The 13,665-nt window shown below is 40.0% G+C and overlaps 1 protein-coding gene across 3 annotated transcripts in view; it reads left to right on the forward strand.

Moving 5' to 3' along the window:
- Positions 1–8,694, forward strand: part of TP63 (tumor protein p63) — a 103,202-nt gene extending 94,508 nt beyond the window's left edge. For 2 of the 3 annotated variants that reach the window (XM_047875897.1, XM_047875898.1), the window contains exons 10-12: positions 1,147–1,291; positions 2,612–2,705; positions 5,716–8,694. In XM_047875897.1, coding sequence (XP_047731853.1) covers positions 1,147–1,291; positions 2,612–2,705; positions 5,716–6,012 — 536 coding nt within the window. In that variant the 3' untranslated portion in view covers positions 6,013–8,694. The remainder of the gene's footprint in view (positions 1–1,146; positions 1,292–2,611; positions 2,706–5,715) is intronic. The other variant, XM_047875899.1, reaches the window with a different exon arrangement.
- Positions 8,695–13,665: the final 4,971 nt, after the last annotated feature.

The following is a 13,665-nucleotide window of genomic DNA, read 5'->3' on the forward strand; positions in this document are numbered from 1 at the left end:
GTGACTCTCTGTGGTCCGATGGCAAAGATTCAGATTTAAATGAGATACAGATGTATGTGGTAAGGTTGCTTGGTTTGGTAACAAAGACTTTAGAGCCAAACTGCTGTCTCACTAGTGATAAATTCATCCTACGGCTCCAAACCTCACCCCCTGACAGGTCTGCTACTCTGACAGCAAAAGGAAAAAGTGTCATTTTTTTTTTTTTTACTTTATTTTCTCTCTTGTGACATCTTAGAGTCCATTTGTTCCTTCACATTTGTGTAATTTACGGTTTGCCTACTTTTTCTTTATACTTCACAATTTTCTTTGATAGCACCGGCAAAGTCAGAAGGGAAAGTGATAAGATAAAATAAGCCTGTGCTCTTTAGGGGGCTAGTTGGTGACAGAGGCCTTTCCTTTGGGAGCATATTGCTATTCACAAAAATAAAAGCAAATCGCATTAATCTTTTAGTAGCAATGTTCCTCTGTTTTTTTGACCTGAAGACAAAATTTGCTTCATAGATATGATCTGTATTAAGCGCTTCTTCTCTATAGGTAGATGTTTCCAGTTTGTAGTTTAGTAAAAAACCAATCAGTGTTGCTGGTGTCCCTGAATACAATCCAGAAATGGACCATAAGAAAGAGCTGGAACCTTTCATTTCATTCTTGCTTAATAGGCCTATGGTTCCCAAATATTGCAATAAATCCTCCTGTTCCCAAACAGTTATTCCAGAGGTCATTCTCATTCACAGATCTGTTTATTTGTTCACCTCACCTCAGTTTACCGAGCATGTGATCTGTGCCAGGCCTAAGGAGTTAGCCTAATAAGGGAGACAGAAATATAAGCCATGAAGGCAAATGCAAAGAGGAATATATTAACCTCAAGGAGTAGTGTGCAGTTGAACAGAGCATTAGAAAGAAGTGGGGGGAGATTGTCCTAGGAGCACATGCAGGGTTCGAGAAATGTGTAATTAGTTTGGAGTTTGGTGAACGTTGTCTTCTGTTGGATGAGACATAGGGTGCTTAAGGGGTGCAGTGAGAGAGAAGACTGAAAAGGAAGGCTGGCGGATTAGGCCCTTGGTAACATTAAACCAGACAAGATGGACCCCTGGGAAGCTGGTACTGATGACGGCAGTAACCCTCTCTGTTCCTCCTGCTTCTGTTCAGTTCCTATGATGGGCACCCACATGCCAATGGCTGGAGACATGAATGGACTCAGCCCCACCCAGGCCCTCCCTCCCCCACTCTCCATGCCATCCACCTCCCACTGCACTCCCCCACCTCCGTACCCCACAGATTGCAGCCTTGTCAGGTGAGTCCACGGCATGTGCCCCCGGGGGCCTGTCCTCAGCAACTCGGGGTGGTGGAGGGCGGACGCTCTCAGAGTTCAGTACGCAGTTGGGAAAAAAAGAAAGCAGCCCTTCCTATGATGGGTGTTCAGCACTGTTATCTCTGATCTGTGGAGTGGTCAGCAGTGTTTAATCGAGGAAAAGCACTATAATCCATAGGGGACAAAGTGAAAATGTGAGTTTATAGGCAAATCATTTTTCATGCCTGTTTCCCCTCATCTTCACTTACCCTCTTCCTCCTCCCTCACAGTTTCACATGGTCAGTTGTGGCCTTCAAACTGGTGCTCAGGGCTGGGGACCCAAGAAGGGCCGTAAACTTGCTATCTCGCTCCCTTTCCCGTTCTCCAGGACTCCTAGCTCTCAGCCACCATGGCCTCGTTATGTTGGAGTGGGATGTCCGTAAAGAAGTTTTAATGGTTACAGAGATGACAGGGACTTTCAAGAAGCCAATGGCCACTGTTACACTGCCATACACAAAGCAGGCACACCTTAGGCAAGGGGGTTCAGACAGCCAGAAGAGGGAAATGTGTGAAGCCTGAAAGATCGCTTCCCACAGAAGTGAGAGTGGGTGCCACATCCACGCCTAGTGCACATCATCTGCCCCTGCTTCACGTGCAGAATGACCCTTTCGTTTGGCTGTTGGAACAATGGGTACTGATCCCCATGTGACTGATGCGGCAGTCCTAAACAGTGTCAGAGAGACGGCAAGGCGTGTGGCTTGTGCCACCCAACCTGTGGCTCTGTGATGGTGGCATCACCAATCTGAGACCAGCGCCAGAAAGGAGGGGTCTGTATTCTGAGTAGGACATAAATCAGAAAGCATTCCTAGTAGAGTAGCCTCCATTTTTTTCTTAGCCACGTGAACCATTCTCAGAAACCCCAGAGACAAAGCAATTCGAGTAGAGGTGCTCTTTTGGACGTGAAGAGGCAGGAGGCAAGAGCGCTGGGAACCTGACCACTGGGCTCCTTCCTTTCACCCCCCTGCAATGGCTCATAAGGCACTTATCTATGTAGAACCCCTGAGAATTCCACCAATCACCTTTTGAAAATCACTGCTCTGCAGGAATCTTCAGAGTTGATTTTAATTTCTATAGACCTAAAGTTCAAGTCACTAACCATTCCCAAACCTCAAATCCAAGGCCTCCGTATGTTTCACCTGCCCCTAGTCTTTCCTGTAGGGCATCCGAGGGCGATAATGTTGGGTTTTCCTGTATCTCGCCAATGCAGTTGGGGTGAACTTTCTGTTTCTGTTTCCTCCTTCCTCTTCCCTCCTCCCTCTGCAGTTTCTTAGCGAGGTTGGGCTGTTCATCATGTCTGGACTATTTCACGACCCAGGGGCTGACCACCATCTATCAGATTGAGCATTACTCCATGGATGTAAGTAACTGTTAGACTTTTCTCTTGAGTTTTATTTCTTCATTCCCTCCCCCTGGTGACATCCACCTTGTAGTTCAGTTCCCCCTGGTTTTAAAATTTGTTATCATACCCTCAGTCCCCAAATTTGGTGGAAACCATTACCATATTAGAAAGATTCCCAGGCCTTAGCCTACATACGTGAGAAGTTTGGTGATCAGTCTTCCTCTGCTTGTCAGATCAGCCAGTAATTCTCTATACCACACATACTGTATTCAGAGTGGGAAAGAGGAAACCCAATTCCCACCTCCAAGATATTTATAATCTCGAAAGAATTTAGAGAATTTTTTAGATGTGCTCATTAATCAGTATGAGACCCCAGGGAAGCTATCAGGAATCAGGTGATATTATCCTCACTTTAAATCATGGAGAGACAACATTATAATCATTTGCATGATGAGTTGATGACAGAACTAGGAATAGAGTCCTAAGGTGGAAGCTTCTGGTCTTTAACTCTGTTAACTGGCTTCTTCTGCCTTTCCTTAAAGTAGGACCTTAAGGAGGATTCAGCCATTCCTCTCAATTAGAACCATATGTTCCCTCATTTTCAATTATATTAGAATAGGGCCAAGCCATCCCTGATCATTGAGAAAATTCACTGGTCATGGTTCAAGTCCCATCCATGCTTTTTAGTAATAATGAGACTTTGGGTTATCACTTTGCCTCTCTGAGCCTCAGTTTATCAAACTGGGTTCAAAATCACTCCCTCTGGCTTTGATATTCTTTGTCTTTTGCAGCAAGCTGGATGGAAGGGGACTGTGTGTGTGTGTGTGTGTGTGTGTGTGTGTGCACGTGTGTGCTTCCTATACCACTTCATGACTGGCTTGTATTCTTGGGAGCTTGTATTGTTCTGGCTTATGGCAATCTGATTTTCCTTCCAGGCTTCTCTTCATGCTGCTTTCTTTGGGGTTTACTGTCCTCTCTTCCAGCTTCCAGAGGGCCTTTTGGACTAGTGGAAGAAATATTCTCTGCTTCTGCTGCTGTTTGTGTAGTTGAGATCTCTTCTTTCCCCTCCTTGAGCACCGATGCTAGAGATGCCCCTGCAGCATGAGAATGCCCCAGCCCTTGTGATGACAAGTACATACTGCACTGCCTCTGTGCCCACCCCTCTCCACCCCACACATCACCCTGGCTGCTGCTCCCTGATGGAATAAATTATAAGTGAAAACTATAGAGAATGCTTTAGTAGTAAGTTTCGACAGGTTTTGGGTAACTTTACAATGATGTCCATCCGTTGAGGAGAAGAGAGTTGCCCTGTCTTTGATAGTCCTATATGATAGAACAGAGAATCGGTCCCTTCCCTATTTTTTTTTAAAGTTATGCCATCCACTTGCTCCCTGTCCCCACTGGGGAGTGTGTCAAGGTACTCCCTTGGCTATTAGGATCTGCAGATGTTCTCCAGAAGTCCATCTCTGTTGGTGTTGGCTAGGTCTTGTGCCGGTCTCTGGACAACAATTTCTTCATCTATCATAAGTTAAAATCTATCCAGAGAATCATGAAGATTGAGGGAGGCCAGTTTACAGCGTTAGAGACTTATTGAGAGCTCCAGAAGAATAAAGAGTTACACTTACTCATCTCCATGTGGGTTGCCTTCTTTATGGTGTATTCTTCTGCCAGAATGGGAAATCGGAGTGCCCATACTGCAAACGTCCAAACTGGGAAGTAATTGGGAAGCTATCTCATTTCTGCATCCTCACCTCAGCTTCTTCCATCTCATTACTGGAAATAGAAACTTCTTTTGCAGCTTGTCTCTCAATACCTGTCTGAGTCATTTGGCATCCCTTCCTGGGAAAATGATATGGTTACATTTGGCAGTTTTCATAAGTAGCCCTTCTAAGATGCCAGACTGGGTTAATAATAATTTAATATGGTAATAATGCCAATGGTTAAGATTTAGATAGTGTCATTTATAATCGGTCTAGTACTTTCACATCCATATTCACACAAGAGCCCACAATGGGTGCTGATGTAAAAAGGAATTTGATCCCATTTTATCAATGAAGAAACTGAGGCCAGTAGGGAAAAAGTGACTTGATGAAGGTCTAGAGTCATTCAGTGACAGAATAAGAACCTCTGTCAAGGTCTTCTTACTCCAAACACAGTGTTCTTTCTACCCACCATGCTGCTCCAAAAAAAAAACCAAAAAAACAAACAAAAAAAAAATGTGAGCCATCACTGAAACAAGCTAATGAAGAGATAATGCAGATAAAAATGTAAGAGATGTCTCCACAGATAGTAAAGCTCGGGCATATTTGTAATGCCTTCTACCCCCATTAATAGAGGATGGACACATACTTTGCATTTGGATACCCTGGTTTATCCAAACACCAAGAGACCTTCTGGCCATTAGGGCAGTTTAGGCTCAGAGGCTGTCCTGAGTCCCCATTTCATTTACTTAGTTGTATAACTTTAGACTTGTCAACCTCTCTGAACTTCAGCTTTTCAATCTATAAAGCAGGTGCAATAGTATCTACCACTAATCTGAGCATTAAATGAGATCATGTATACAAAATAATTAGTTCAGTTCCTGGTATACAGACAGTGTTCATTACCTATTAATAAGCCTTTTTTTTCCTCATCTACTCATTTGAGCAGTGGTGATGTTCCATTGATATCTTTCTTCTAGTGACTAGAGCCAGGTAGATTTAAGAGTTGGAAGGTACCTTTATCTCATGTTTTTGGTTTAGGACTTTTGCCCTCTGATCTAACTATCCCTACTTTACCAGTGAAAAAACAGACCATTAGAGAGCAAGTGGGGTGTTATCCACAAGCAGAAATGGCACCTCAAGGCTGTGCCTTTTGCTTACATATAATGGCAAGTGTTACCAGAGAATTAATTTTATTTTCCAATTTGGAGATCAATCAATTCCAGACAGTTAAATCAGAACACTGGGGAATGATAAAATGATGTGGACTAAATAGTCAGTCTGTCCCTTTGTCCTAAATCTGTTTGCTCCCCTTTCTTATTGCACAGGATTTGGCAAGTCTAAAAATCCCTGAGCAATTCAGACATGCCATCTGGAAGGGCATCCTGGACCACCGACAGCTCCACGACTTCTCCTCCCCTCCCCACCTCCTGAGGACCCCAAGTGGTGCCTCCACAGTCAGCGTGGGATCCAGTGAGACCCGGGGCGAGCGCGTTATTGACGCTGTGCGCTTCACCCTGCGCCAGACCATCTCCTTCCCGCCCCGCGATGAGTGGAATGACTTCAACTTTGACATGGATGCTCGTCGCAACAAGCAACAGCGCATCAAGGAAGAGGGGGAGTGAGCACCACCGTGTGAACTCTTACCATCCTGTCCCCATCTGTCTGCCTCCCTACAAAGCACTAGTGCTTGACCTTCAGAGCGTTTTCCCTAGGTCTTCTCCTTCCTCTTCTCAGTCTGGTTTCTTAAGGGAAGAAGAAGTAAGAGGCTACCTTTGATTTAATGTCCAACCTGGCATCTGATTCTGATTCTGGCTTTAAGCCTCCAAATCTATTGCTTGCAGGACTGAAGTTACCATGGCTAGGTGGAAGTGAGCAAAAGAGCAGTGGGTGTCTCCTTAAGCTGCAAAGATTTCTCATTGACTTTTATAAAGCATTTTCACCCTTATAGTCTAAGACTATATATATAAATATATAAATATACAGTATGTATTTTTGGGTGGGGGACATTGAGTTTTGTTTAAATGTAATTTAAAGGAAAGGAAATTGAGTTGCACTTATCAACTTATTATTTTTTTTTTAATTTACTTGTTTGGATGGTTTATCTATACCCTTTATTTCAAGGGGTATCATGTATGGTAATAGGTATCTGGAGCTTGACGGCACATGTGAGTGACAAAAATGTCCCTTCACTTATTTTGATATTAAACAGTTGGCACATCAAACCTTTGGATGCATCCAGTTGTATTTACCATTGCTTATCATATGGGAGAGACTGTATACATATATCCACAGTTGTGTATGTTGGCGTACTTTATGTTACTGGCACTGCTGTTAGTGACGCTTGTTCACTTTGGGGTTATTTTTAGTCCAATCACAAGAAAAAAAATCCACGTTCACACTGTCACAGGAGTGTGGCACTGGAAGAAGGGAAATAGCCTCTCTTGCTTTTGGTTGGGAATGGGGAATGTAGGTAATGCCTAATAATTCTTAAAAGGTGTGTGGCAACCGGGTCAAACACATCTGGTATATATATCTGGGTATATCAGCAATCCACTTACATTTAATACCAGATGCCTTATCTCTTAATATTTATTGGGAAAACATTTGTGGCCATTACAGAAGCCTGAAAACTAAGTTTCAGTACTGGGTTGACTAAGTCAATTAGACATTTGCTACCACTGTTCAAATTAAGTTTGATTTGATTAGAATGAATGCCCTCTATCTAGTTCTTACACTGAAGTCATAAGGTTTATTAAGAATATCCAGGAAAAACAGGAATCATACAGAAATACTGAATCTCCTCTAAACGGTAAGCAGTCAGTGAGCTGTGAACTGAAATTCTTAGAAGACCTTTTGAAACACAGATAATATTATTTGGTAAAAGTTTCTTTTGGAAATCCTCCAATGATGTAAAACTCCGCAAGTAGAAGCTCGTTTATCTTTCTCTCTCCAAGGATGAAAACAGTAGTGATTTGGAAAATATAAGATTATGAGATCAGCTTTCCTGTGGCATCAGTTGCATCACTATATAACTTTTCATTTTTGATCAATAAGAGTTTGAGTTTGTTGGAAAATAACTGTGAGAATCCAATTTCCCGTCCATCTCTCCTCTGGACTGTCATAGACATAAAAATGTCCCCACAGATGAGGGGGTCAGCCTTCCAAGGGAGGCGTTGCTTGAACCACTTAAACATAGAATTGTCTTCAGACTTTGAGAAAACCTGTAAATGACGATACTCCTATAGATCTTTCAGAAAGATACTTTTTTTTTCCAAACTCTAAAACAAATATTTTGTACATATCCTAATGAGCTCTAAAATCCTTCTGTGCATTCTAGTAAAGGGCTTTGATTGCACATAAGCTTCCATTTCTGTTTTAAAGTGCAAAAGGGCTAAACTGGCTCAAAAATATAATGTGTGAGTTTCATCTGAAATGTGTACATATGTTTTGTGTGTGATATTGCCTACTTTGTGTTTCAATTTTTGTTTTCTTCTTGGGATAGTGGGTTTTCCAGAACCACAGTTCAAATTTTTTTTATTATTATTATTATTATTGTTTTTATATTTTCATGGAAACACCGCTTAGTAAGATGACAATGTCAAATAAGAAAATAAATGCCATAACTGTAAGATAGGGGGATGGGAAAGTTGTTTTTTATTATTATTTTTATTTTGTATGTTAAAAGAGAGTGAGTCCTTGATTTCAAAGTTTTATTGTGCTTAAATGGTTGTGGGCACTGTTACTTTGTGGAATAAATATGTGGATTTGAAAACCCATTAAGGGGAAGAATAAAAGCTGTGCATTGGCAATGCGAGGAGGGAAATAGCTTCCTCTACTGTCCTGAGTGTTTGAACAAACCTAGGACTTCTTCTGAGCTATTTCAGCACTGTTCAGGTAGCACTAAGGACTCAGAAATCCCTGTACTGTATCATGTGTTTGGCACTAGCCAAGGCTAAGCACAACTACTGGCCTCATGTCCTGGTGGCAACTTGCACTCTTTGAGTGTATGAGTAGCTAGGATAAGGGGTGAAAGAGTATTAGGGACAGACAAGTGGGAGTGGGCTTAATGGAGTTCTGGTGGCCTCAGCTCAATGCAGTTAGCTGAGGAGTAGAAAGGTTTTTGTTTGGAGGTGATTAGAAACAGAAAAGGAGAATAGAACTTTCTTCATTAATTCCACTGACCTCTTGTTTTCTTGACATTCTCCTAAAGTACAGTATGTGGGATGTTAAATGTTAAAGGTTGTGTTTTTTTATTATTTTTATAATTGTACAAAAATTAAATGTCAAATGTTTTATATGCTTTATTAATGTTTTTGAAAGTTTCTTTCTTATAGATGTGATACTTTTTTTTTTTTTTTAAGCTTCTGTTGCTTGTCTTTTGGTATTTTGTGTAATGGGATTTTGGTGAGCCAGAGGCACACCCATGTTTGCCAGGGCATGCAATAAAATTTACAAAATAAATAAAAATGCATCAAGAAATGGTGTTGACGGTGTGTGTGTTCATGTGTGTGTACATGTGTGTATGCGTGTGTGTGTGTCTGTCTGTCCTTTGGCTTTATTTTTATCATTGAGGGAGAGGAAAGAGACATTACAGAGATTCAAATATTGATGTTTCTCATCTCAGAGAAAATTGTTATTATTTTCTTATTTTCACCAATCTATGAGGTAGGAAAGACCGGGAAAATACCCTCATTTGGTACATGAGATACTCACAGATTTAATACTTTATTTGATTGAAATCAGAATGAGTTTGCTTTGGAATAGGAACTAAACTACAGATACTCCTAATGTCTATTTAGTGATTTTCCCATGACAATGACCTCAGCAGTGTTGGGAAGGGATGCAGATGCCTGGTTGTATGTGGAAACGGCACTACAGATGGTGGGCTCTGGGCATGTTCCCCTTTAAACTCAGTGTTAATCTCAACTCTCAATTATATACATTGATTCAGCCAATAAAATATCTACTATCAAAATGGTTTGATGATTTTTACTAAAGAAATAGGAAAGTTTGTTCTTTTATGGGCTACATTAGATGGCATGAAAACAGTTTAATAGCTTAGATTTATAAATAACTATGGAATGACATTGGATATAATACATAACACTTTAAAAATATCAGTTTGTTTTCCTGTTTATATATAGAATCACATCATGTATATGTACATTCAAATAGGCAAAGAAGATTCAGCTTAAATTAGGGGTACCAAAAAGTTCAAAATTCTTATTCCTTAAAATCTAGGTGATAGAGCCTCCAAAATGAAATGATTAATACAATGTTTCCAAGAAAAGAAAAATAAAGAGCAAAGAAAATGGTTAATTCTTGATATGCTATTAAGGCACTTTATAATCAAATAAACTTATTTTTTTGAGCAGTTCTAGCTATTCATATAGATTTCTACTTCATGGCTTTTATTGTCTCTTAGAAATCTTCTGAAGTGTAAAACAAAAACTTGATAGAAACATTTTAAGACTTTTTTTTTTCAACGTTTATTTATTTTTGGGACAGAGAGAGACAGAGCATGAACGGGGGAGGGGCAGAGAGAGAGGGACACACAGAATCGGAAACAGGCTCCAGGCTCTGAGCCATCAGCCCAGAGCCTGACGCGGGGCTCGAACTCACGGGCCGCGAGATCCTGACCTGGCTGAAGTCGGACGCTTAACCGACTGCGCCACCCAGGCGCCCCAAGACTTTTTTAGTGTAGTGTTTCGTCGTAAAATTGAGAGGATAGCATAACTTTCCCATGTAGCCTCTGACCTCACACATGCACAGCTTTCCTCATTATCAGCACCCCCCCACCAGAGCGGGCCATGTGTTACAATTGAGGAACCTTCATTGACACCTCATAATCACCCAAAGCCCATGGGTTCCATTAGGGTTCACACTTGGTGCTGATTTGCTATGGGTTTGGACAAATATACAGTGACACGTATCCATCATTGCAGGACCATAAAGAGTAGTTTCACTTCCCTGAAATTCCTCCCACCCCAAAACTCCTGGCAACCACTCTTACTATCTGGCAATCCTCTTACAATCTCCATGGTTTTGCTTCTTCCAGAATGTCATATAGCTAGAATCATACAGCATGTAGTCTTTTCAGATGGACTTCTTCCACTTAGTCATATGCGTTTCAGTTTCCTCCATGCCTTTTCATGGCTTAATAGCTCATTTCTTTTTAGTGTTGAATAATATTCCATTGTCTGGGTGTACCCGTTTTTTTGTCCTTTCACTTTCTGTAGGACATCTTGGTGACTTCCAAATTTGGGCAATTGTGAATAAAGTCTCTATAAACATCCGTGTGCAAGTTTCTGCATGGGTATAAGTTTTCAACTCTTTTGAGTAATTCCAAGGAGCATGATCGGTGGATTGCATGGTAAGAGTATGTTTAGTTTTGTAACCAACTGTCAAACTGTCTTCCAAAGTGGCTGTACCATTTTGCCTTCCCGTCAACAATGAATGAGAGTTCCAGTTGCTTTACGTCCTTGCCAACCTTTAGTGTTGTTAGTATTCTGGATTTTGACCATTCTAATAGGTATACAGTGGTACCTCATTGTTTTCATATGCATTTCCCTGATGACATATGTGGAGCATCTTTTCATAGGCTTATTTTTCACCTGTATATCTTTTTTAGATATGTCTGTTCAAATATGTTTAGATATGTCTGTTCAAGTCTTTGGCCCATTTTTTTTTCAGTTTTATGTTCTCTTACTGTTGTTTTAACAATTCCACAACTACTTAAAGAAACAATTAAATGTATTCCTTACGATTATCACAGCATTTATATTATCATATAAATCTAAAATGCAGTATGGAAATTTAGTGGTTTTGCTTTTTCATATATTGAGACATTTTGTCTCTTTACCATGGTAGGAATTACTTTATTCTTACTTGTCAATTCTAATGAGCCAATAAACAAAAGGCTAAAATTTTTAAAAAAGGAAGAATGGTGGAATTGTCCAAAACCGTGCTGATATGGTAGCCACTCGCTGCATATGATTGCTGAGCACTTGAAATTGTGGGTATTTAAAACTGAGATGTGCTGTAAGTGAAAAATATATATTTGATAGCAGAGGCTTAATAAAAGTAAAGAATATGAAATATCTCATTGATAATTTTCATGTTGATTACGTGTTAAAAGATATTGTGGATTAAATAATATGTTATTAGAATTAATTTTATCTGTTTCTTTTTATATTTTATGTGCCCATTAGAAGATGTAAAATTATACAAGTGACTTTCATTACAGTCTTATTAGACAGCTGGCCCAGAAAGATGATGCAATAAGAAACCCAGAAGGGTAGTGAGATGAATTTACTGTTGCCTAATATCTAGTTTTCTTGCCATGTTGCTCTAAAGTACTGCATCATCTTTCAAGAAGGGATAGTGGTCTTTGTAGTCTCGTCTTTGTAGTCTGTTTTTAGTTTTTCCTAAGAATTCATAATCTTTCATTTGATCCCCATAAAGAAAGAAATTAAAGAAATTAAAGAAATTTAAAAATTGACATAAAAAGGTGTTTCAAAATTGTTAAATCAGGAGATGAATATAAAGAGACAGCGCCACTTTGGACTCTAATGTTGATGGTGAGGTTGATTAAGTTAAATGTCAGACTGAGTTTTCATGTGATTATCTCCTAGATGAATTTTCTCAAACAAAAGGCTCAATGGTTGAGCAATATAGTTCTAGGGATACAAAGGATATATGGTACTCATATGGTTAATTATTCAGCAAGTAGAATTTCTCCATGTAAATTTTGGTGACAAGAGCTTGCCCATCCTGTGTTTCTAAAAAAACATGAGTCATTATTCTTTAATACTTCGTGTGCACCAAAATTTACCCGATTTGCATAGGACTTCTGAGGACCATATTTCTGCTTTTGGGTGTACTGTTCGGATTCTTTAGGAAGGTAACCCAGGGATGCCAGTTGGTATACAAGGCACTTCTGATAGCAAAATAAAAGTATAGAATAAAGGGCTACACGTGAGTGGTGGGTACATAATCGAGCCTTCCTGAATCAGGGAAGATACTCTTAATCTTGAATCAGGGCACCCACAGATTGGCATCCTCCCTTCAATGACTCTTTCTCTTACATATTCTTTGGTTCTCTTATAAGATAAACTAGCACATAAGGGACTTCTAGCCTTAAGTTTAGATTTCTCAGCATCCTCTTTGTACCCCCAAAAGCCATAGTGTCCATTATTATTTTTCCGAGCTTGATTGACATTGTCTTTTCTCCTGGTGCTTCAGGATCATATCAGAAATGGTTCTATAGAGGGGCACCTGGGTAGCTCAGTTGGTTGAGCATCCAACTTGGGCTCAGGTCATGATCTCGTGGTTCAGGCCCTGCACTGGACTCTCTGATGTCAACGCAGAGCTCACTTCAGATTCTCTGTCCCCCTCTCCCTGCCCCTCCCCTGGGTTTTCATGGAAATACAAAGAGATGGGGTTGAAAGAACACTACACTGAAGTAAGTCTGGTGACTGGGGCCAGGTGCTTGATTTTCTGCACCTCATCTTCACATCTGTAATCTGAGGGTTGTGAACCCCTGGCACATATTTCAGCAATATCCGTTAAAGAGAGCTTAAGAGTGTCCTGAAACAAGTCTGCCAAAATAGATATAAGGTTATAATTTTAAGACAAATTACAGTCACAAAGCCATATATATATATACATATGTACACATATATATGTATATATACACACATATATGTGTACATATGTATATATATATATGTATATGTATATATATATGAATCATTCACAATTTTAAAGTATAGATTTTAGAGTCAGTGTTGGGTGTGCACTTGAAATTTATGAGATTTGTAATTCTGCACACTGATCCTGAATCCATGTGCCAAGTGGATGACAAGTACTGGCAGGTAGGTTTCTCCTTTGCAATTGTGAGATCAGAATTCTCGGTCTAGGACCTTGGAGGGTATAGTATTTTGTAATTCGAGTAAAAGCTACATGCTGAAGGCCAAGAGACAGGAAGAGATTTCTAGCAAAGAGAGTTTTGCATAGGGAGCTGCAGAGAGTATAGTAAGAATTTTATGGTACTTTAACTCATCTGACATTTGCTCTAGAATTTGAGGAATACCAAATTTTGTCTGTAAAAGAAATCATAATGATTCGGAATAATGGTTTTATATTTCTAAACTCTAGGTACTACCTTTTATAAGTTGGTCATCCTGCCCTACCGTTTTTCAGCTAGGTCTGCATCAAACTGTATCTAATTTTTTGTCAATTAACCAATACCTTCCTAAAAGTTAGAGAAAGAA

This window comes from Prionailurus viverrinus, chromosome C2 (assembly GCF_022837055.1).
Source record: "Prionailurus viverrinus isolate Anna chromosome C2, UM_Priviv_1.0, whole genome shotgun sequence".
NCBI classification, from domain to species: Eukaryota; Metazoa; Chordata; class Mammalia; order Carnivora; family Felidae; genus Prionailurus; species Prionailurus viverrinus.